This window comes from Canis lupus, chromosome 23, assembly GCF_011100685.1.
Source record: "Canis lupus familiaris isolate Mischka breed German Shepherd chromosome 23, alternate assembly UU_Cfam_GSD_1.0, whole genome shotgun sequence".
NCBI lineage: Eukaryota > Metazoa > Chordata > Mammalia > Carnivora > Canidae > Canis > Canis lupus.
In genome coordinates, this window is record NC_049244.1 from 32,318,111 (window position 1) to 32,341,419 (window position 23,309).

Sequence of the window (23,309 nt, forward strand, 5' to 3'; positions counted from 1 at the left end):
TCACGATGTCCCAAGAATGCAAGAAGACAGCACTGTTAAAGAATTCACTCCACACCCAGCGGAAAGCAAGCACTGGAGCAATGTATTTATTAGGAGTATGAGAAACGGTGGCCTGTGGAGAGTCGAGGCTGTCTTCTGAGGCAGGGAGCAGGTGGCGCTGACCACTGGGGGCCTGTGGTCCGAATCTCATCCGTCTGAGCAAACAGACGCTTCCAACACAGGCACTGGCCAATATGCACATTAACGAATAGTGCCGCGTGAGGTGAAGCTGCCCTGGCCCGGAAGAGCCCACCACCGGCCATGCCGACCACCCTCCCAGTGCGCTGATTCAAGAAGAGATGGATGTTTATCCCTGGGCAGGGTCTGGGTGGGGGATTCTTGAATGCTATTTGCAAGACTTCAGTAAAAATGCTTCATGGATCCTGCCCTGTCACAAGCATGTATGAAAGTTGTGCTTTAGCTCAGGCCTAATGGGCTTTATATACTACAGTACTGATTTTCTTTCACATTTTAATAGAACCCGATTTAATATTTGCTTTCTGCTCTAGCTGCTTGCTGTTGACTGATTCAACACAGAATCCTTCCCTGGTGCCCCCCGACTTTGTTGTTATTCCCTCATTTTGTTTGTTGGCATTTGATTCCTGTCTTCAGCATGAAGCACTTTACACATGTCTTCGTTCAGCTGGCGACAGTCACGTGCGTGAATTCTGAATGCATTACTATCCAGAACGGCTGCTCCAGCAGACCCCCCATTCGGAAGGGGGGCTTCTGGGTAGGATTCATTTTCATCGTTAGACATTGAGGATATGCAGCGCTCAGCTTGGGAGCCTGCGGCCATGGTCTGTTCTGTTCTCGGGCAGGAGATTCTCCAATTTCATCAAATGTCCAGCACTGTAGCTGGTAATTCAGAAACATGTTGCCTTTCTACAAAGGACCAGGCTTTCTAGAATCTAGTATTTAACAAGGCATTTCAACCTCTGCCACAGGCTGAAGAGCAACCGTAGACAGAGCTGTCCAGAGGCAAGGGGCAGCTGCCCTCCTTGACTCCCAGTGAGCCTGGCTGGTTTGCAGGACAGAGAGTCTGTTCAGATCTCCTGTTTGCCATGAATAGATCTTACCCTCCACCTTTGGAGCACCATACCAGTGTAAGGCCAGAGTGGGGGATGGCTTTCTCCTTCGTAGGGAAAGATAACCTGCTTTACTAACAGGCAGCACAGGGCTATGGTTGAGAGCGTGAGCTTTGGAATCAGGCAGACGTGGGTCTCCATACTGGCTTCAGTTCTTATAGACCGCGTGATCTACAGCCAGTCTCCATTCTCAGCTTTAGTTTCCCTGTCTATAAAGTTGAATTAATCATTGTATCTTCCCATGTAAATGCATGTCAAGCAGCTAGCAGAATGTCTGGAACAAACCTCTCTGCTCTTTTTATAGCATGGGATCAAAAATGGTGGCTCTATGGACCTCCCACCTAACTTTGCTTCTTGTCTTCATGCTTGGGCACTGTGAACTGTTCATCTATCCAGGGGATGTGGCGGTCTGTCCTGCAGAGAAACACTGCCAGCACGGACACACTACACAGACCCCAAATTGTGTGATGTTTTGTCCAGGATGCCAGGATGTGTTGGGGCTTTTGCTGGGCCACTCATGTCCCCCAACTCCCTGAGTTCTATACTAATTAAAAAGACAGGAATCCAATAATTGTCTAATACATATACATATTATACTCTCATAGTCCTAAGAACAAAAGGACTTGAAGCCAAGTCACCCTTCTCACCTTTGCACACATGACTAAAAGAAGTCGTCCCAGGGGTCTCTTGGGTGGCTCAGTGGTTGAGCATCTGCCCAAAGCATCTGCTCAGGGTGTGATCCCAGCGTCCTGGGATCGGGTCCCGCATCAGGCTTCCCACAGGGAACCTGCTTCTCCCTCTGCCTGTTGTGTCTGTCTCTCTGTGTGTGTCTCTCATGAATAAATAAATATAATCTTAAAAAAAAAGAAGTTGTCCCAATGGGGACGCCTGAGAGAGGAGTTTGGGGCGGGTTGTCATCTCTGTCCACCACATTTTCTCAGAATGGACTGGAACATGGAGATTTGGGATGGAGGAACAGGAGGTGATGTGTGCAAGTGACAAGGGTGGGAACATACCGGCAGATGGAGAGAGGCTGGAAGAGGAAGCCCTGGCCCATCCTCACTGGGCCCTTCTTTGTCTCCCTACAGGTGTCCCATCAGGCCCCCGAAACGTCATTTCCATCGTCAATGAGACATCCATCATTCTGGAGTGGCACCCACCAAGGGAGACAGGCGGGCGGGATGATGTGACCTACAACATCATCTGCAGAAAGTGCCGGGCAGACCGTCGGAGCTGCTCCCGCTGTGATGACAATGTGGAGTTTGTGCCCAGGCAGTTGGGCCTGACCGAGTGCCGTGTCTCCATCAGCAGCCTGTGGGCTCACACCCCTTACACCTTCGACATCCAGGCCGTCAATGGAGTCTCCGGCAAGAGCCCCTTCCCCCCACAGCATGTCTCCGTCAACATCACCACGAACCAAGCCGGTGAGTCTGATGGCATCTGTGCTCCTCCTTCTGTCTGCGGGGCTGGCTCCTTGGCCGTCTCTGTGAAGAAGCAGAGCTGTAGCCCCACCCATTCTGCTCCTGGGCCCCCTTCCAGGAGTGAAGGGGTCAGGTGATGGGCATTTGTGGCCACGGTGGAAACAGGTGGAGTGTTCCACCTCTGAGAGCGAGCCGGATTCTGAGGGATGTTCTCAAGCAGGGCACAAAAGCAAAGAGGCATATATCCAAGTCAGAGTAGAACCTAGTACTCTCTATCCAGCTGGGGCTTAACTGATGCCTTTGGAAAGATAGATGGAAAAACAGACAGACGGACGGGTGGGAGATGGACAGACAGATGGGCGGATGGGTAGGGGGATGCGTGGAAGCCCTGCACGATCTTCAGAACACCAGTGCTGCTTTATCAGAAAACCCAGTGAGAGAAACTTCCCAGAAACCACGTGCTGGAGTATTGCCTTCATAGATTATTTTTCAATTAAGCCACGTAATTCAAGGGTGCGTTCTCCTGTACCGCTTGCTTAGATGGATGCTACACTGTTATAGAGACCTCAGATCGTGGGCAATAGATCACTCCTGATAGCCCGTACATCCCTGTGGCATGCACAGCTCAGAACACATTTGCTTCTCTTCTCTTTATTTCTGTGTCTCTTAGTCTTCTGACCTTTTCTCTTTATTACCTTTTACACCTCTTGCAACAATCCATTTCTTTTTATATCCATTTAACTAGTCCGTTCATGCACTCATTCACTTATTTATTTACTCACTCATCATTAAGAGAGAGTTAGTTAGCATCTGATGTGTGCCACGCTGTGGGCTAGGCACTGTGAGGGATACAGCGATACGTGGACACCACTGTTTCTCCCACAAAACTCATTAACTGTGGAATTTGCAGGCTACAGACACAAAATCCGAATCTGCAGCGTGGTGCATTCGAAGTGTGGGTACCGCGCGCATGCGGTAAATACCGAGGGAGTTAGGGAGAAATGAGCAGTCTCTCCCCTGGGGTGATGGCGCAAGACTGCAGAGGGAAAGTCTATAGGCAGTGGGGGTCGTGGGCAATGGACTGTGATCTTATTTGGAATTATGGATTTTTCTCAATCAACAGATTGTAGCAGGACAGCTTGTTAGTGGAATAGCTGGAGCAAGCACTCTCGCTCTCCCTCCGTGTAGCTCCCCCTTCTTAACCTTCTCTTCCCTACTCTGTCCTTGTCTGCTCCTCACCTCCCCAGCCTCCGGCTCCTTCTGCCTCTTTCAATACTAGCATCTTTGATGGCAGATGATTCTTGGGTTTAAGCTGTCAGAACTCAGGAGAAAAAAAGGTGTTGTAGGAGAGCATGGCTGTCCAGATGGCTGCGTTGTTGCCGTGAGCATGTGTGTGTTCGCGTGTGCATGTTTGTATGTATGTGTATGATCACGTGTTTGCATGCATGCGTGTGCAGTGAGAAAACAGGCGTGGAAGTGTGGAAGCCTCCAGCTGGTGACCACAGCCCCAGCGCCTTGGAGACAAAGGTTGTGACAGTCTGTCTTACCCAAAGAAAAGGGGATGGTAATTTCTGGATCACGTTGAGCACGGAACACGGGCAGCCTTTGTTAGCATTGTTTCCCTTGGAGAGTTTAAGGCAGAAAACTGGCTGAAATATTTTAGTGTCCCAGCTTCTGGGACTAATAATCCTGCCAGGCTGTCATGTCATGCTGGGCTTGGCTGTCTGCTCTCTCTCTCTAAGAATGTGCGAACAAACCTGCCACTTATAGCGGTTTGCTTTGATTCCTGCCCCTCCCTATCCTTACCCTGCTATTCCCGAACCTGCCCATCTGCTTGTCTTGCCATCTGCACCTTCCTAGGCTGCAGAGGCGCCGAGGGACCAGGGCTCCTGCAAGGGGCCAGGCATTGCCAGCATCAGAAATATTTGTTGTTATCCTCACTCACTTGCTCCTCCAAGACTATCTTTCTCCTGCCATTTGTTCCCCCTCTGGCTGCCCCTTTATTCTTAACCTTCCCTGATTTTGGAGTCCCAGCCCCATTGGCATCTTCCAATTTATGTTTTCTTTTGGGTCATCCTGGAATTTGGATGTTGGAAGGTTTACAATCAATGAGGGAAGGATGCTTCTTGGGGGCATGGAGTATGACAAAACAAATGACAAGGTGACCCGTGAGTCCTAAGCTGTGGGCTGTGGAGCTCTGAAGGACATGGTGCTATTACACTGCTTTGACAGATCTACGTGTGAATGAAAACTATTTTTAACCAACAGATAATTCTTTTAAAAGATGGGATCCTTCAAAATAAACACCTGGGCCTGTACCTCTGCAAGAACAGTTTAAAAACATGAATGGAAGTGACGTTTTTGGGGGGAGGGCATGGGGAGAGGGAGAGGGAGAGAGAAAGAGAATCTTAAGTAGGCTCCAGGTGAGCTCGAAGTGAGGTTCAATCTCACGACCCTGAGATCATGACCTGAGCTGAAATCAAGAGCCACCCAGGCACCCCTAAGTGACACATTTTATAAGAGATGAAAGAGAGACTAAGTAGCAGTCATCATAAAAGCCATATCACTCAAATCCATTAAAGGCAGAGGTAGACGGACCCATGTAAGTCCGTAAGTCATGACACATCTAACCCCTTTCCAGGGACCCCCGAGCTCTTCCAGTCTGGGTAACATCAGGTCAGCCTCCTCACCCTGACCTCATGGTATGGTATGGCTTCTGCCACCACTTTTCTACTGCCTGGGTCATGAGGAGGTAGGTGGAAGGTAAATAATTTGACCCAGAGTTGTTCTAGAATCCATCCTTAAGTCACATGGTAAGTGCTGTTCCAATGCCTATCCTAGGTCCAGAACTGCCCAAACTGAAATAAGTGGGGACCATTGAATGGATCCTGATTGAAGAGTAGGTGAATAATTATTATTATAACTTAATGCTTCATGCTTATGGGTCTGTTCTGTTTGTTTTGTTCTTGAGTTGACAGAATTTTGGAGCACGTGGACCAATTTGATCCTCATAGTTACCCATGACTTGGGCGTTGTTCCTGTTTCAGATAAGGAAGAAAAGGCTTAAGGGGGTTTGAGAATCTAGGATTAGAAGAAGTTCAGCAGGGCATCACCTTGTTTCTGCCTTCCTATGGCCTGTCCTAAAGGGTTGGCAGTCCTCTGAGCATACAGAGATTTTCAGAGGCAGCCAGTGCCATCCTGCTGAGTGGGCACCTTACCGTACAGCCTCTGTTACCCTTCCACAATTTTCTCTATGACAAAGAACCCCAAAAGGCTTTTTTTTCCTGCCTCTGGACGGAAATGGAGATACGTGTATGTTTGTTGAGGGATCTAAAGTGTCCCCAAAGTGAATTGGAGCTTGACAAGTGGGTGTCAGTAAGAGTCACATGAGAGAAGGGTTTGGATAAATCAGCTGCTAAGTGGTCTTTGACTTGATCTGAAGCTCGATGCTCATGAATATCAGACTGTCCTGGGAGGCTGCTTGCTGCTCTGGGCTGGTTTTTCCTTTGGTCAGAAGCTACTGACCACATCTATGGCTACACATGTAGTTTTTACTGTTCAGTAGACACAGGATTGTCATGCTCTTCCTTCTTGGGGCTGCCCAAACATGACACTGATGCTCTATCCCAGTGGAAGCAGGCAGCTCATCCTAGCTGATTGAGGTCTCCAATACAGAGAGTTATGGTTGGCATCAGTCCATCAGAGGGAGTTACCAAGAGGCTTTTCTTGACCCTAAGGCTGGGATCTAAGAATAGATCTTAGGAGGTTTATTTTTTTTTTATTTTTTATTTTAATTGGAGTTCAATTTGCCAACATATAGCATAAAACCCAGTGCTCATCCCGCCAAGTGCCCCCCTCAGTGCCCATCACCCAGTCACCCCAACCCCCCCCCCCGCCCACCTCCCTTTCCACTACCCTTTGTTTGTTTCCCAGAGTTAGGTGTCTCTCATGTTTTATCACCCTCACTGATATTTTCACTCATTTTCTCTCCTTTTCCTTTATTTTTATAAGCATCTTCTGGCCCATAGAGCACACAGAGACAAGTATCACCAGGGGGATACTGAAGGATCTCTTAGGTCCTGAGAAACAGAGGACTTCCTTCTATCTCCTTCTGTGATGGCCTCAGTCATGTCTATAGTCATGACTACTCAAAGATCTTGTATCACTTGGAGAGCAGCAGAATTAGATCTCACCTTGGCCCACAGGCAGTGGCAGAGAACTGCCATTTGGAGCACCTCCAATATGCCACACCCATGCCAAGTTCTTTACAAAGTTGAGGTAGATCAGATGAAGAAACCGGGATCAGAGTGCTTTCAGAATCTGCTCAACATCCCACAGCCAGCAGTGCTGTTTCTAGGTTTCAAACTCAGATTTGTGGCCATTTTATCCTCTGACTGATCAAAAATCGCATTATGGTGAGCCAGGTAAGTTGTGAGCTCTCTCTAAGCTATTGCCACATAGCTGGGCCACTTCAGCTGTCAAAAAAAATGTCCATCATCTCCGGTCAGAGTTGGTCATGAATTATGCAAGCTCAGGTTTACGTGAGGTCTTCAGGGATGCAGCCTTGCACTGAATACAGCTGCCTGGAGTTTAAAATAGACCGAATCAGGTGGCACTGTCTTTGTTCCAGTGGCCAAGTGATCTGCAGAGAGGTTGTTATCACCACTAACTCCTGCAGTCACTCTCTGGCACCTGGCCCCAGATTCAGACTGATGGCCGGATCATCTGGCTGTCAGAGAGAATTAAAGTGAATGACAAACTTTACTTCTTTTTTCTGCCAACTAGATTCAGAATGTCAGAGTTGGGGAAGGGGACCTCAGAGGAAATCTTGGAAAAAATAAATAAGACAAATCAGACGGGCACATCTAAAAAATCAACTTGCCGCAAAATAAAAGAGTCAGTGAACTTGGGACCATCTAAGCCAGAGAGAACAAACTCAAAGGCCCAGGAAACCTGGCAAGGCAGTGGAGAAGAGCAAACCCGGGCAAAGTGTCAGGCAGTAGGGAGTGGTGAGGACTGCAGAGAACTGTAGAGAACAGGGCCAGCCTCTGCTCAGGGCTCCAGCAAGCGGTGCCGTACCTAGCACTGCCAGAGCTTATAAACTGAAAACCAAGATTTAAAATGGTGACAATTAGAAAATTTTAAAGTACTTGGGAGCCAAACAAATCCAATACTGGGTCTGACCTATTGGTTGTGGTTTGTAGCCTCCAATTCAGAGGACTGATTTGATTTACCCAAGTCTGAATGGCAAGTGTGCTGTGTTGACCTAGCCTGATATATTCCACCATGGAGCAGTCACCTTTCTCACCTCCTGGGGTTTGTTTGTTTGTTTTGAGATTATTTATTTATTTATTTGAGAGAGAGACAGCAAGAGAGAACAGCAGCCAGGGGGAGGGCAGAGGGAAAAGGGAGAGAAGCAGACTCTCCCCGGAGCAGGGAACCCTACACGGGTCTGGATCCCAGGACCCTGAGGTCATGACCTGAGCCAAAGGCAGATGCTTAACTGACTGAGCCACCCAGGATCCCCTCACCTTTCTCACCTCCTGGACTCAGTACAGCAGAGGTGTGGCAGGGGATCCTGCAGTTGGACCCTCTCTATTCTTCACATGACTCCGACAAGTTCACCTGAACTGCCATGACCCCTCCTTTCTCAACTGTAAAAAAGGAGTGACAACACTTGCTCCCTAGCGCTCTTGTAACAAACAAATGAGATGGGAAAGAAAGTCACTTTTCGAACCATGCTGTGGATGAGGGGATGAGCGTCATTCTGGGCCAGACAGCAGTTTGCTGGACTCTTTCCCGAGGCCGTTTCCTTCCAAGGCCCCTCCATCTCTTTGTTTGGAACTGATGTCATCCCCATCAGATAAATGACTGGTATCTGTTTGTCCATTCTTCGAGGGAGGAGGAGGCACCTGAAGGGTGAGTAGCAAAGTCCCAAGGAGTTGATGAGGGCAATAGTGCCAGAACCTGTGTACCTGAACCAGGCTGATCCTGCCGCTCAGAGGAGCCTTATCTGTCTTTCCTCCTCGTGTGTTTAGAGGAGCAGCACTTGCTCTCTTACTTTTATGATGCCATCAGCAGTATTTATATCTGACATTTATATTACGCACGGTCCATGTGTGGCCCACTGTGCCTATTGCATGTGGAATATTAACACATTCACTGAGCCTACAGACACAACCCATTACTTAATTTTGTTTAAAAGATACTGCATTACTTCCATTAATGGTCAGAAGCCCCTATAGTTTGTCCATTTTAAAGGTGTTTTTGAGGCTCCTAGACAATTAAAGTCACTCAGAGATGCTACTTTTCCTACAAAAGAATTACCTAGCCCACCAATTCCTCTGAACACATCACCTAATTTGCATTATTCCTTGGTTAAATATAGTATTTGCATGCATAAAGAATAATCTTTGAATATGAAAAGGAATTTTATGATATTGCAATATATCGAGCTCTTTGGAGGAAAGATATTATGTAAATCTCAAAATTAAATATTAAAACAATATTACAGTGCTGCCTGTAAAAATTTAGAGTGTTAAGATCCATATGCTGAAACCAGTTCATTTTTAGGGGCTGGTCTCATTGGAAATTAGTAGGCGAAATTTGCTCCAAAGTAGAGAAAAGATTGAGTCAGAACTTTAAAAAGACTGGAATGACTTTAAAGAAAACTTTCATTGAAATTAATAAAGAAAAGTTTAGAAACCTTAAGTAAACGAAATTTTCACCTTTCTTAATTCAATTTCACAGAGCATTTCATTGCTTTCAGCCCATTGTTGATTCTAAAAAGGTTGTTTTTATTGTTTCTTAAGCCCTGACAATGAGAAGAAAATTTAAGTGGTCTCGGAGAGTTCTAGGCCATTTTTGCAAACAGTGGTGTGTTGTCTGTTGAACTGAGTGCGTCAGCAGATAGTGCAGCTCTTGATCAAAGCCTTGGCTTCCACCCCTCGGCAGTCTTGAGGCTCTCCAAGAGACGGTGAGCTCTATGGGAAATCAGACTCTCTCACCTACCCAGCTTCGTGAGGGAGGGACCATACCATGCTAGGCACAGGAACCTTGGTAAATACTTGCCAGGATCCTCTCATCCCTACATATGAGTTAGGACATAAATGTTTGGCTGGGGTGTGGTGATAGCTGGCTGACCGGGTGTCTTTCTCCTCTGTGGCTCCTAAAAGGAAAAAGGTTGGGAATGATCCTAGGATGATGCCAGCAGACTTGATCCATTCAGAGGAGCATGGTGAGACTCGTACTCTAAGGGGTTTATTTATTTAAGCACTTTACCTTTGGAAATGTATTCATTCATTCAACACAGTCTTCGTGACTGCCTTCCACAGGCTGACTCATTGGTTCCTGCTTCTAGGGGCTCCCATTCATTCACTTTTTTTTCTCTCTCTCTCTCTCTCCTTTTTTTTTTTTTTTTTAGGTATTTAAAATTTATTTATTCATGAGAGGCACAGAGAGAGAGGCAGAGATATAGGCAGAGGGAGAAGTAGGTTCTCCGTGGGGAATCCGATGCAGGACTCAATCCCAGTACCCTGGGATCACGGCCTGAGCCAAAGGCAGACACTCAACCACCAAGCCACCCAGATGTCCTCATTCACTTTCTCAACAAATATTTATTGAGGCTTTCTGGGTGTCATGCACGGCTCTAAGCATCAGGAACATGGGTGCAAATAACAGAGATGACAATCTGTGCTTTGTGGAGCTCACATTCTAGTCCATGGCACTCACCGAGACTGGGGTCAGAGGCCCAGACAAGGCACAAGGGAGCAGACAACTAGCTGGTCAGCAACACAGAGGGCCCTTCAGGGGAGCTCTTGGTCCACGACCCACTGTGATGCCAGCCTCCTCTTTGCAAAAGTTCAGCTGCAGCCACAGGTACCTGACAGAGAGCATTTCAGTATGTAGCGGCTGCTGCTGAAAGGTGAGTGTTGAGTGGGCGATTCCATTGCTCACTGACTGACCTATTGGGACTTCTCGTGGACAGATATCACCCGCTGTACTGAGCAGTGGTTGCATGTGGTGGTTCTCTGAGTTTCTGGTCCTGAGCAGTGTCTGGTGATGCTAACTTCTGGGGAACAGCCGAGAAGCACCCTGCCCTGCATCCCTGCTGGGATGACTGGAGGGCCCCATGGGGCTGGGCGCTCATTTGCTCATTTTATTCTACCTGGGGCTGGGCGCTCCAAGTCTGTAGTTTGTTATATGAAAATGGGACAGACTGCTGGCAGTGAGATTGTAGCAAGTTCTTACCCTGTTCCAAGTCCAAATGAGATTGCAATAACCCTCCTCATAGAGGGAACCTCACTGAGGGAACTTCTAGTTGGATTATGAGATAGTTGCTATTCGCCCTGTGGCCTTGGCAAAGGAGATGGGAGGGAGGAGGAGTCCTGGTGATGTGCCTGCCCTCCACTCCTCCAGCAAATGTCAGCTCCGTGAGCCCCAACTATAATCTTCCGGACAGCATCCCTGTATTCATCTTATTGGCTATTGTTCCCCAGTGTCTCGCTAGATGCCTGAAATAATAGAAGCCAATTAATGTTTATTGAATGGATTAATAAATTATCAAGTAGATGTATGAATGAATGCCTCAGTCTTTCTTAGACTCATCTCAGGCATCAGCAAATGGTGCAGCTTGAGCTGTGGCCCTTGCTTCCTCAAGCATCTTTGGGCGGGCGCTGCGATGGGAGTTAAGCCCTTACACTCTTCCAGATGTTGCTGAGACGTGGAACTTCCTGGGGGCACTGTCCTCCCCTAAACGTGGCCCTGTGGGAGACACCCCACTGTGACCCAGGCTGCCCCTGCCCTTCAGGCCAGGAGCCAGCTGCCGGAGCAAGCCTTGCGGGGGTGGTTGGGCTGGCGTTCCGACGCGCTGTCTGTCCACCGGCATGCCAACTCCGTGCCTATCATTTTCACAGCACCAGCCATGTTAAACAGGCAGGAGCACCAGGGGTTTTTGAATGCCGCAATTAACAAAACAGTAATCAAGCTAAGTGTTTAATTTCAGAAAATTAACATCTTCTCTAAGCGGATGTGAAAGATGGAGAAAAAAGGCACATTAAATGTTCTGGGTAAATAAAGGCAACAGCAGACCACAAATATTTTCCAGTTCAAGGGAGACTTTTTGCCACCCCTCAGGCCTTGGGATGAGTTGCCTTCTGAGACCTGGGCTGCAGGACATCAGCGAAAGAATGGAGCCCTAGGATTTCAAAATGTGTGTGCTTTTGTCTTGTCTCGTCCTCTTTTCTTCTCATCTCTTTTCTTTTTTTTCCTTTTCTTTTCCTTTCTTTTCTTCTTGTCTCTTCCCTTCTCTTCCCTTCCTTTCTCTTTTCTTTCAGAACAAAGCAAATGCTTTATCCATCCAGAAGAGCTCAGGGGAACAAGGACCCTCTGTGAGCATATCTGCCCCATAGAAAATCCTGATGTGTGTATTGTCCTTCTTTGAACTGTACTAGTCATAAAGATGACACAGTGAGTTCTTGAATGTGCATTAGTTTTTCATGAGCATAGGCCATATTTCTCCTGATAGACTTTACAGCTCCTGAGGGAGAAGACCAGGTCTCACTCTTCCACTAACCCCTGTATGTCAGCACAGTGTCCTCTGTTCTGAGATGTCCTGACTGGCTTTACATAATGTTCATGGTTTTGTGATGCCTCATAAAGCAGCCAGCTGGCATTTGTTTGTAGGCGCAGGTTTGCATGTGGGGAGGGAAGCTTGTGAGGAGGTGGGTGCGCAGGGGGCTGGATAGGGACAGGACCTCCTGGTGTCTGTTGGCTTATCCGATGCCTCACAGAAGAGAGTGAGGGCCCAGGACAAGGACAGCAAGGGCAAGGAAGGCTGTTTTGCAGCAGGAACCAGGTGAAGTTTGAGCACAATAGGCAGCCTTGAGACTCGGTGATGAGGTGCCACAGTTCTACAGGGAGGGAGGGCACTCAGGGCTTGTGGGGGTTGCACTGAACATGACCACACGTCCTCAGAAAGGGGACTGGAAATTTGGCTAAGTGAGCAGCTTTCCCAGGGGGTGTTTCGCAGGCACCTGACATGGAGAACAGAGAAAACAAAGCAGGAGACTGAGCACATGGATTGCAAATACATAGACATGCCAGGGGCTCCCAGAAGTGCTCAGGGACAACGACCAGGGGAGGGGGGCTCAGTTCTGCACATGTGTGATTTGTGGAGATTTGAGTTCCCAAGCCCAGCACTAGTTATGCAGTTGGACATTTTCTCCACGATGTGAGAGATAAGCTTGGCTGAAGATAAGCTGAGGGTGAATGGAGAAGTATTGGGGTCAAAGGTTTGAGGATCGTGGCAAGTTTGGCAGTGCTATTGCAGAGAATGGGAGATGGGATTGAGCAGAGAAATCGCTCATTTCCAGAAAGCGTTGAGGGCTCCTAGGAAGCTGATGATCATGTGTTTACAAGGCTGTCCATCTGCCCTGGTATGTGACTTTCTCAGCACTGCATGGCTGACCCTACAGGAAGTTAATCAAGGATCTCTCTTGGGATGAGTTTTGCTGGCTATGTGCTCAGAAAAGATAAAGGAGACTCATGCTGGAGGGTTCAGGAGTATTGCCAGTTGTGTTATTGCAAAGATGGAACTGGGGTGGATAATGAGGGATGCAAATAAGGAAGAGAGATAATGCTTAGGGTGGAAGTCAAGTCCGAGAGGGCCGGATGAGCCAACCAAAGTTCTGGTGGCTCATCAGAGGTTGCTGAGAGGAAGGAGAAGACCTGAGTTTGCAGCTTTGAAAATGGAGCAGGTGAGGCTGAATCCAAGTGTGCCACAAGAATGGGCAGGTGCGTAAGAGTGGTGGGGCCAGGGCACAGAAAGTACACTGTTCTGGGGGGACATGGGAGTCACCCACCGAAGGGCAAATCCTGGCGTGGAGAAGACAAAAGCTCAAGTGTTGGGTGAGTCGGGACTGGTGGTAGGAGGGAGAACACAGTGATCTCAAGCTTGGAGACTGGCAGCCCAGCTGAGACACACTTTAACAGAGGGTGTAGGAGATGGTGAGCAATGGTGTGGAAGTGGTGACTGGGAATAGGGACATAGCCCACTTCCCGACCATGAGGTATGCTGGGCATGAAGCTGTAAACTGCCACACTTTAGAGGGCTGCAGGACAGAGGTGTCCCCAGCAGTCATAGTCCAGGGGAGGGAGACCCATACCTTTATGGGGATGGTGGCATACAGAGAGGGGCTCGCAGCTGGGCATTGAAGGGTGGAAACCTGCCTGCAGGATGAGGGGTTCTGGACCTCTGGGTCCTACAGCTGGGAGACTTCCATCTCCGGATCACAGAGGATAGTCACAGAGACTGCAGGCACAGCAACCCTGCCCGGTGTCAGTGGTGGCACTGTCAGTCTGTGGGTGGTGGCAGTAGGTTGCCCAGATGTGAGGGGCGCCCTACTGGGCATGTGTGAGTGAGAGCCAGTTGTGATGGGCACACAATCTGCTGCAGGGTATCCTTTGCTCTCTCCCGTGGCCTCGTCAATGTCAGGGTTTCTGTGAACCGCCTTCTGTGATCAAACATTCAACAAACTGGAGCTGCCATCATGCTTGTCTCACATTGGGAAAGGCTAACGGGTCTGCAGGAGGCACGGCTAATGGGTCTGTCCTCAGCCTCCTTGCCCTGGGACAAGGCATCACCTGACAAATGCCCCTCATATCCCTTCAGAGCCTCCTACTGCTACAGGGCCATAGCACTCGCCATTCTTTCCACAATAAAGGGCCATTTCCTGGTGCGCCTCCTGGTTACCCCAGCAGGGAAGAGTCAAGCAGGATGACCTAGGAGGGCCCCCAGGATCCCACGAGCTAGATGCTTCCTTCCTCTGGCACAGACCTCTGCACACTTCCTACCTCTCTGGAGACCCTCGATCTCCCTGAGGAGCTGTCCTCCCCTGTGCTGGGCATCCTCAGTGCTGGGGCCTGAGTGGAGGAGGAGGGGACAGATGGGCAATGCCATCATTTCTGGCTCTGCTCTCACCTGCTGAGGACTTAGGGAAGTCACTCTCTATCTAGCCTTCAGTGCTCAGATCCATAAATTGTGAGAATTGGCAGAAAACTGAGTGACCTCATATGTCCTCTCAAAATTTTATATTCTGATCTCTAGACAAATAGTTCCCAAATTTGAGTGTGTATTAGATACCCTGGAGGGCTTGTTTAAAAAGTCTCTCTCTTTTTTTTTTAAGATTTTATTTATTTATTCATGAGACACACACACACACACACACACACACACACACACAAAGAGAGAGAGAGAGAGAGAAGCAGAGACACAGGCAGAAGGAGAAGCAGGCTCCATGCAGGGAGCCCGACGTGGGACTCAATCCCGGGTCTGGGCTGAAGGCAGCGCTAAACCGCTGAGCCACCCGGGCTGCCCTGGAGGACTTGTTTATTTTTTTATTTTTTTTATTTTTTTTATTTTTTTTAAAGATTTATTTATTTTATTTTTTTTATTTTTTTTAAATTTATTTTTTAGTGGTGTTCAATTTACTAACATAACCCCCAGTGCCCGTCACCCATTCACTCCCACCCCCCGCCCTCCTCCCCTTCTACCACCCCTAGTTCGTTTCCCAGAGTTAGCAGTCTTTACGTTCTGTCTCCCTTTCTGATATTACCCACACATTTCTTCTCCCTTCCCTTATATTCCCTTTCACTATTATTTATATTCCCCAAATGAATGAGAACATATAATGTTTGTCCTTCTCCGACTGACTTACTTCACTCAGCATAATACCCTCCAGTTCCATCCACGTTGAAGCAAATGGTGGGTATTTGTCATTTCTAATAGCTGAGTAATATTCCATTGTATACATAAACCACATCTTCTTTATCCATTCATCTTTCGTTGGACACCGAGTCTCCTTCCACAGTTTGGCTATCGTGGCCATTGCTGCTATAAACATCGGGGTGCAGGTGTCCCGGCATTTCATTGCATTTGTATCTTTGGGGTAAATCCCCAACAGTGCAATTGCTGGGTCGTAGGGCAGGTATATTTTTAACTGTTTGAGGAACCTCCACTTCTGAAAGAAATTGAGGAAGACACAAAGAGATGGAAAAACATTCCATGCTCATGGATTGGCAGAATTAATACTGTGAAAATGTCAATGTTACCCAGGGCAATATACACATTTAATGCAATCCCTATCAAAATACCATGGACTTTCTTCAGAGAGTTAGAACAAATTATTTTAAGATTTGTGTGGAATCAGAAAAGACCCCGAATAGCCAGGGGAATTTTAAAAAAGAAAACCATATCTGGGGGTATCACAATGCCAGATTTCAGGTTGTACTACAAAGCTGTGGTCATCAAGACAGTGTGGTACTGGCACAAAAACAGACACATAGATCAGTGGAACAGAATAGAGAATCCAGAAGTGGACCCTGAACATTATGGTCAACTAATATTCGATAAAGGAGGAAAGACTATCCATTGGAAGAAAGACAGTCTCTTCAATAAATGGTGCTGGGAAAATTGGACATCCACATGTAGAAGAATGAAACTAGACCACTCTCTTTCACCATACACAAAGATAAACTCAAAATGGATGAAAGATCTAAATGTGAGACAAGATTCCATCAAAATCCTAGAGAAGAACACAGGCAACACCCTTTTTGAACTCGGCCATAGTAACTTCTTGCAAGATACATCCACGAAGGCAAAAGAAACAAAAGCAAAAATGAACTATTGGGACTTCATCAAGATAAGAAGCTTTTGCACAGCAAAGGATACAGTCAACAAAACTCAAAGACAACCTACAGAATGGGAGAAGATATTTGCAAATGACGTATCAGATAAAGGGCTAGTTTCCAAGATCTATAAAGAACTTATTAAATTCAACACCAAAGAAACAAACAATCCAATCATGAAATGGGCAAAAGACATGAACAGAAATCTCACAGAGGAAGACATAGACATGGCCAACACGCACATGAGAAAACGCTCTGCATCACTTGCCATCAGGGAAATACGAATCAAAACCACAATGAGATACCACCTCACACCAGTGAGAATGGGGAACATTAACAAGGCAGGAAACAACAAATGTTGGAGAGGATGCGGAGAAAAGGGAACCCTCATACACTGTTGGTGGGAATGTGAACTGGTGCAGCCACTCTGGAAAACTGGAGGACTTGTTTAAACACAGATTGCTGAGCCCTACCTCCCAGAGTTTCTGATCCCATAAGTCTAAAGTAGGGCTCAAGATTCTGCATTTCTTGCCAGTTCCCAGCTGATGCTGGACTGGGATCACATTTTGAGAAGTAGAAGGGTCATTCGATCCCAATGAAGAACCCTTCCACGCAGAGTTAATATCACAAATGAGAGCCTCAGGTGTAAACCTACATCCCCAGAGCAGCCCCCAACCTATAACCCCCAGTTGTCATACCCTTGCCCTTGGTTTGGAACCAGGCCCTTCGTGGATAGACCCAAGAAGGAAGCATCTGTCTGGGGTACAGGGCGGACTCAACCACACAAGCCTAAAGCCCTCACTGTCTCTCCCACTCCCACTTCATTGAGCCCATGGTGAGACTCAGGCAATATTCTACAACAGATTAAAATGATGCCACCCCCACAAAGCAGTCCTTTGTCCTTAGTTGACTCCAAGGTAAAGAGGGAGATTGGAAGGGGGTGTCAGGGTCATCTCAAGGCAAGTCCAGAGCAAAAGCCAAGAAGCCAATGTTCAAAATAGGAGAAAACAATTAGAAAAATAATTAATTCTGTTTTTGTATTCATATCCAGTCTCCAAACTAATTGCTTATTTGTTTAATCTACTTTGGCCAGAAGTGTTACTGCACCAAAAATATTTAATGAGTCAGGCTTCCTAATGTAAAATTCAAGCATATTTGTGCAACGAAATGAGTTTTCATCATCAGAGGGAGAACCTGTTATCTAAGCAATACCTTCTCGACAAAGTTATCTCCTAGAATAGAAATGTCAGAGGAAACACAATTCATCGTTTGCACAATTCATCTGTGTGCAAACTGCTCTTCTTTGTCTTCAGTACTGGTGGGCCTGAAGTCTTTAGCTGACATTTAAATCTAGATTTTTTTTTTTCCTGAGAATATGTTTCATGTAAGGAACAAGATAACCTGCTGCCCCCAACTCCTCATTCCCAATCTCATCACCCATGCCTTTTAGGAGCCCCCATAGTTTCATCTGAGGCCTCAAGGGGACTTCTGGAGCCTGCCCAGAATTTTTGGATCTCCCTGTGAGCCCTCCAGAGTCTAGGCCGGGAACATAGGTAATGGACTAGTTTCAGGGCTCTAGGACTCCTGCTTCTGATTTACCCAGAGCAGCCCTGAATTGTTCTGTTTCGCTTTTAATGCTTCAAGGAAAATTTTTTGGGGAGGAAGGATTCCACAGCTCTTAAAAAAGAAGGAAAACTAGAAAGCTACTGAAGTTAGACTAGCATTTCAGCTGAAACTTCCCAGTGAGGTGAGGATGGCCTCAGCCTCCTGGCTTCTGCCTCTGTGCCATGTAAAAGCACTCCTGCCCTGAGTCCCCAGAACTGCTATATTCAGACCCACTCTGTATTCCTCCCCCGGTACAGGCTCCCAAATGCTGCACTCCACCTGCTTCACAGAAGGCTGTCCACACCCTTGGCTCCTCTTTCCCCCTGGAGGGCGACATCCATGTTAGGTCCCGGTACATGATTTGCTGACCCTTTTACTTCCAGTGTCATTAGAGAAGAGCCTACAATCATTACAGTAAGGGCAAACTTATATGGAACATCTATTATGTGCTAACACAGTGGGAAGAGGCTAAAGACATGACTTATGCCCTAAAGAGTTTATTATTCCAGTGATGGAGAGCAGACATGAGCACCTGGAAAGTTAGACCACAGTGCACGGTCCCAAGGTAGCAATTACAGACGGTGAGAGTTACTAAAATAAGGGCTTTGAGTTGGCGGGGAGGAAGGAAGGGGTGCTCTGCAGGGTGTGGTCAAGCAGGGCTAAGGCAGGGCAGCATGTGGCCTGGTCTGTGCCTCTGAAGACTGCTGGGTTGTGAAGAGACATGTCGGAGATCCCCAAAGCCGGGCTCTGCTGGGACACGGTGTGTGCAGCAGCTAGAAGAAAGCAATAGGCTCCTCTAGGGGACAATGTGGGGGCAGCCTGGGCTGGCCAGTAGCTGCCTCATTGTTAAATGTTGGAGGGGACATTAGAACTTTTTCCATTGGGAAGCCATTGAAGATTAAAAAAAAAAAAAAAAGATGTATTGATTTATTTTAGTAGGAGAGTGAGTGTGAGGAGGGGGAGGGGCAAGGAGAGAGAATCTTAAGCAGACTCCTTGCTGAGGATGGAGCCTGACTAGGGGCTCGATCTCATGACCCTGAGATCATGTCCTGAACTGAAATCATGAGTCACACACTTACATGACTGAGTCACTCAGGCGCCCCCTGCCCCACCAATTGAAGATTTTTGAGCATCAGAGGAATATGGGTGACTCTAGCTTTGGAGGAGTAATCCAGCCACAGTGTAATTTGAAGTGAAGAGGCCCTGAAGTGTACAATGGAGGTGGGAAAGGATATTAGGTGTAAGGAGATACAGGTGACAAGACCAGGAGAAAGGTAGGGACAGAGTGAAAAAAGCATCCATGACACCTGGGCCTGAGTCACACTATCAGATGGGCAGCCCATGGCTCATCCCCTCCTCAGGGTCTCGAGGTCTCCTTGTCCTCAAGGACAAGAAACCTATTGTTTACATCCTAGATTACTTCCCAGAAATACTTTAAGTCATCTTGAGATGTCCCTAGGAAATCATCTGTCTTCTGGAGCATCTATCACACCAGCCTCTAGGGTACCCTGTTGTTAACCTTCCTCTTCTCCAAGCTCATTCTTCTCCATCCCTTCCATCTTGACTGGGTGGACGTGTGTATTTATCACCTCAAAGATATTTATCTGATAAATGCCCATGACTGGGTCATGCTTTTCACATTTACATCAGGAACTATGCCCAGGCATTGCTTTGGATTTATAAAGAGTAGTGGACCCAGAAGGAGACTACGAGGTGGTTGCTGAGACTGGCAGACTAGACTCAGGTGGAAGGAGCCATGGGCCGTACAGGCACATGCACAGAACATTTGAAAAATATATAACATAGGATTAATACTCCTGTTTTACAGTTGATGCATTTGAAGCCCAGAGAAGTTAAGTGACCTCAGTCCAAGGTCACACAGTAAGCAGATGTCAGACTAGGAACCACATCTCCCTACAGCATCTGTAGAGCCCTAGGATCCTGACTACTCCTCACACTGCCTTGTTTTCCCCATAACTGGGGTCTGTGGTCTACAGATTGCAGATGGTTAGTCCAAGAATAATTTGGCTGGGAAATGCTATTCTAGAAAGAACAGAAGAGGTTAGCATTACCATATGATCTAACAATTTTACAATTAGATATACGCCCAAGAAAAATGCAAACCTAAGTCCACACAAAAACTTGTACATGAATGTTCCTAGCAGCATTATTCATGACAGCCAAAATGTGTAAACAACCCAAATGTCCATCAACTGATGGATATCTGTCCTAGAAAAGGCAATGCCCAGAAGGCAGAAGAGATTACTAAGCCGCAGAGGCACACTGTTCAGGCTGGGGCAGCAGCATCTCTCTGAGGGGTCGCTGTGAGGACCTCCCCTTCCCCCGAACCACATGGAAGGGCCAGGGTATATATTCCCCCCACCCTGCCCAGCAGGAGTTATCATGAGGAGTACAGATGGGCCTTCTTCTGAACCTCTTTGGAAAGCTTACATGTGAAAGTCCCCCTAAGTGGAGAGGTCATTTATCTTCCAGGATACTTACTAGGGCTGTCACCTGAGCCAAGGTGAGAGGGACTCAGCTGTGACCTGCACCCCAGCTTCTAAGGTGGGTGAGAGGTGGCCTCAGAACAAGGCTGTCTCTGGCACAATTTCTACTTGCAGAGCAGCATTGTTTTCCCTTTAGATGAAATCTGCCAAAAACTTGAAATCCAACTTTCATATTTTTATAAACTCTCAAGGCCTTTTCCTCTAGTAGATCAGCTTAATTTTGAACGTCTGTGTGTTGCTATTATTTTTTTTCAAACTACGTTAAGTACTTTTGATGTCTTAAATAAAATATTTTAATACAGTAGACTGTTATATCATTTATTATATCCCCAGATGGATTATGGCTAAAGCTGTTGAAAGAATTATTTTGACACAAAAATCAATTAAGACATTAGGAGGCAATTTTTAATAAGCAAAGATAACATGCTAGAACTCAGTAATTGTCCTAGAAAAGAAGCATCAACTCATTCTCATATTTTGGGATTTGAGATGCTTAATTGTTGGGGGGGGGTGGAATGCCCTTATTAAATAAGGAAAACAAGGGGCACCTGGGTGGCTCAGTTGGTTCAGTGTCAGCCTTCGGCTCAGGTCATGATCCTGGGGTCCTGGGATCCTGAGCCCCACGTTGGGCACCCTGCTCAGCGGGGAGCCTGCTTCTCCCTGTCCCTCTGCCTGCCACTCCCCCTGCTTGCGCCCTTTTCTCTCTCTCTCTCTCTCTCTGTCAAATAAATAAATACAATCTTTTAAAATAAATAAATAAGGAAAACAAAATAAGAGGAAAACTTTGAATATGCCTGAGTTGGTAACTAAATTAAAGGATCAAGGAATGTCATAAACATAAAATACATGATCCAGGTGAACCTGAGATTTGGCAGCAAGGCTTCCACACTTGAAGACTCAAGGTTCCAGATTTGGGGTTAACTCCTGAGATAGAGTCACGCCACCCTCCCAGACCACAAGCACTGTGATCTCCTTTGGAGCCGTCCTTACAGATGGAGGGCTGGCTGGTGTCTGGCCAGGCTCAGCCCTGAGTTTGAGCCCAGGTTTGCCCCGTCTCACCTGTAAGTTCTTTCATAACTGGCAGCCGGGGCCATCCTGTCCTGGCAATTTATCCACATCTCGTTTGTCAGCTCAGGCGAGAACATTCTGTACACTTTCTCTGCTGTGTGTGATATACTATCTTGGATCCGCCTGCTTCAAAAGCAATTTGGGAGTATGATCTCCCCAAAGTCTTCCTTGGTGAAAAAGAGACTGACTCACTGACTCAGCCTGTCTTTGCATTTTTTCCATCCCTGAGCCCCTTGACCAGTGGAGGTTAAGTCTCTTGCTGCTTCTACACATTTAAAGGGCCTCTTATTATTAGCAGTAGCCTCTCTTATCAGACACTCTGGGTTCTGGTTCTTTTCAAACCCAGCGGATTCTTTCTCAATGCTTGACAGGACACTGTACTACCTCCACATTCTTTTTTTTACATCCCAACTTATCAAGTCCAGCCTCTTTATTTTTCTAAGAAGGAATATGGAGCAATTTTGATTATATTTGGGGCTTTGGGGCATCTCCTCATTAGGACAAACACATCCTTTTTGAACCTTTAGTACCTTTTTTTCCAAATAGCCCCTAAGTTAATTCTTTATTCTTACTTTTTCTAAAGGAACGCCCATATTTATTTCTTTGCTAAATTTTAATAATTTTGTGAACTCTTTATTTTCATTTTCTTCTCTCTGTAGAATGTTTAATTTAGTCAAAAGCCTTCTTGCAAGGGAGAGATTCTTTCAAGCATTCGGTGAAACTATTCCTTGAATTGAGGATGCAAGTGTATGGAGAAAAGACAACTGGCCAGGACTTACTGTTGAACCAGCATAGTCAGGGTTTATGGGGGCTGCTGCATTGAATTAATCTTCCCATCCCTCTTTAATCTGTCTTAGTTTTGCTAGAAGGTGGTGTTTGTGTGGATATCTGAGCTCATTTTTAATTTTCTGTTTTGTTGGAAGGTTTCGTAACATTTAAAACACCAGATTTAGAGGTGGCATTTGCACTTGGAGAAAGAAAAAAAAATTGTCACCTTGGGTGATCACCAATGTCAGAGCACCAAATATAAGTTAACCTTGATTTTCGGGGAGCAAGAGTAATACTCTTTTACTCTCTCCCATGTGCTAAATCTCATCTCAATTAAAACAAGACATTTAGAGTGACCTGTGTGAGAATAAACAGCCTTCAAGGGGGCCTGTAAATATCTGTCATCACCACAAATCTGAGCAGTGTGGGCAAGTGGTGACCATTACCCTCTGGCAGCTTCCCTCCAGATTCACGTACTGATTGGTTGCTGGAGGGTCTTTGCCATCTGTGTAACTGGGGTGTTTCTCTCGGATTTGGCTCTGGATTGCTTCTGGATCACCGTGCTCTGTGATTGACTCTTCACCATGTAACCTCAACTGGATGCCAGAGATCTTCAGGGCAGGGCTGTGGCTTTTTTTCACTCATTCTTCTGTCCTCTGTGATTAGAGCAGGGGCCTGGCACAATGTTTGTCAAATATGTTGAGTCTTGAACGATGGCTTTCCAAGGATTAGAGGCAAAGAAAATAACCAAGTCCACCAAAATCCTCAGACCGTTAGGGTTGATCTTTCCAATTTTTAATCCATGGTGCTTTAGCATTCGAGGCAAAGGAGGATCATGTAAACCTATATAGCATTGACATGGTTGGCAACCTGTAAATCATGTTTCCCTATAGGCTGGAGGGCAGCATGGAGCAAGCTGGGCAGCAAGTGTGGCAGGGGTGGGGGAAGTAGGCTTCCCCGGATTGCCTGTGTTGGTGGGCCCACCAGGATCCCCTCGTGATCTGGCCTGACTCCAGAAACTGCCTGACCTTCCTCCTCTCCCTGGCTCTGCACAGTGCACATGAGGTCAGGAATGCCAGCCATGAGCCATCCCCGCTTAACCATTCAGCCTTTTGCTAACTCTGAGT

At 46.8% G+C, this 23,309-nt stretch overlaps 1 protein-coding gene across 3 annotated transcripts in view; it reads left to right on the top strand.

The window, feature by feature from the left end:
- The window catches only part of EPHB1 (EPH receptor B1), a 474,596-nt gene that overhangs the window by 354,138 nt on the left and 97,149 nt on the right, over positions 1–23,309 (top strand). For all 3 annotated transcript variants that reach the window (XM_038570949.1, XM_038570950.1, XM_038570948.1), the window contains one exon: positions 2,216–2,551. In XM_038570949.1, the coding sequence (XP_038426877.1) occupies positions 2,216–2,551 (336 nt within the window). The remainder of the gene's footprint in view (positions 1–2,215; positions 2,552–23,309) is intronic.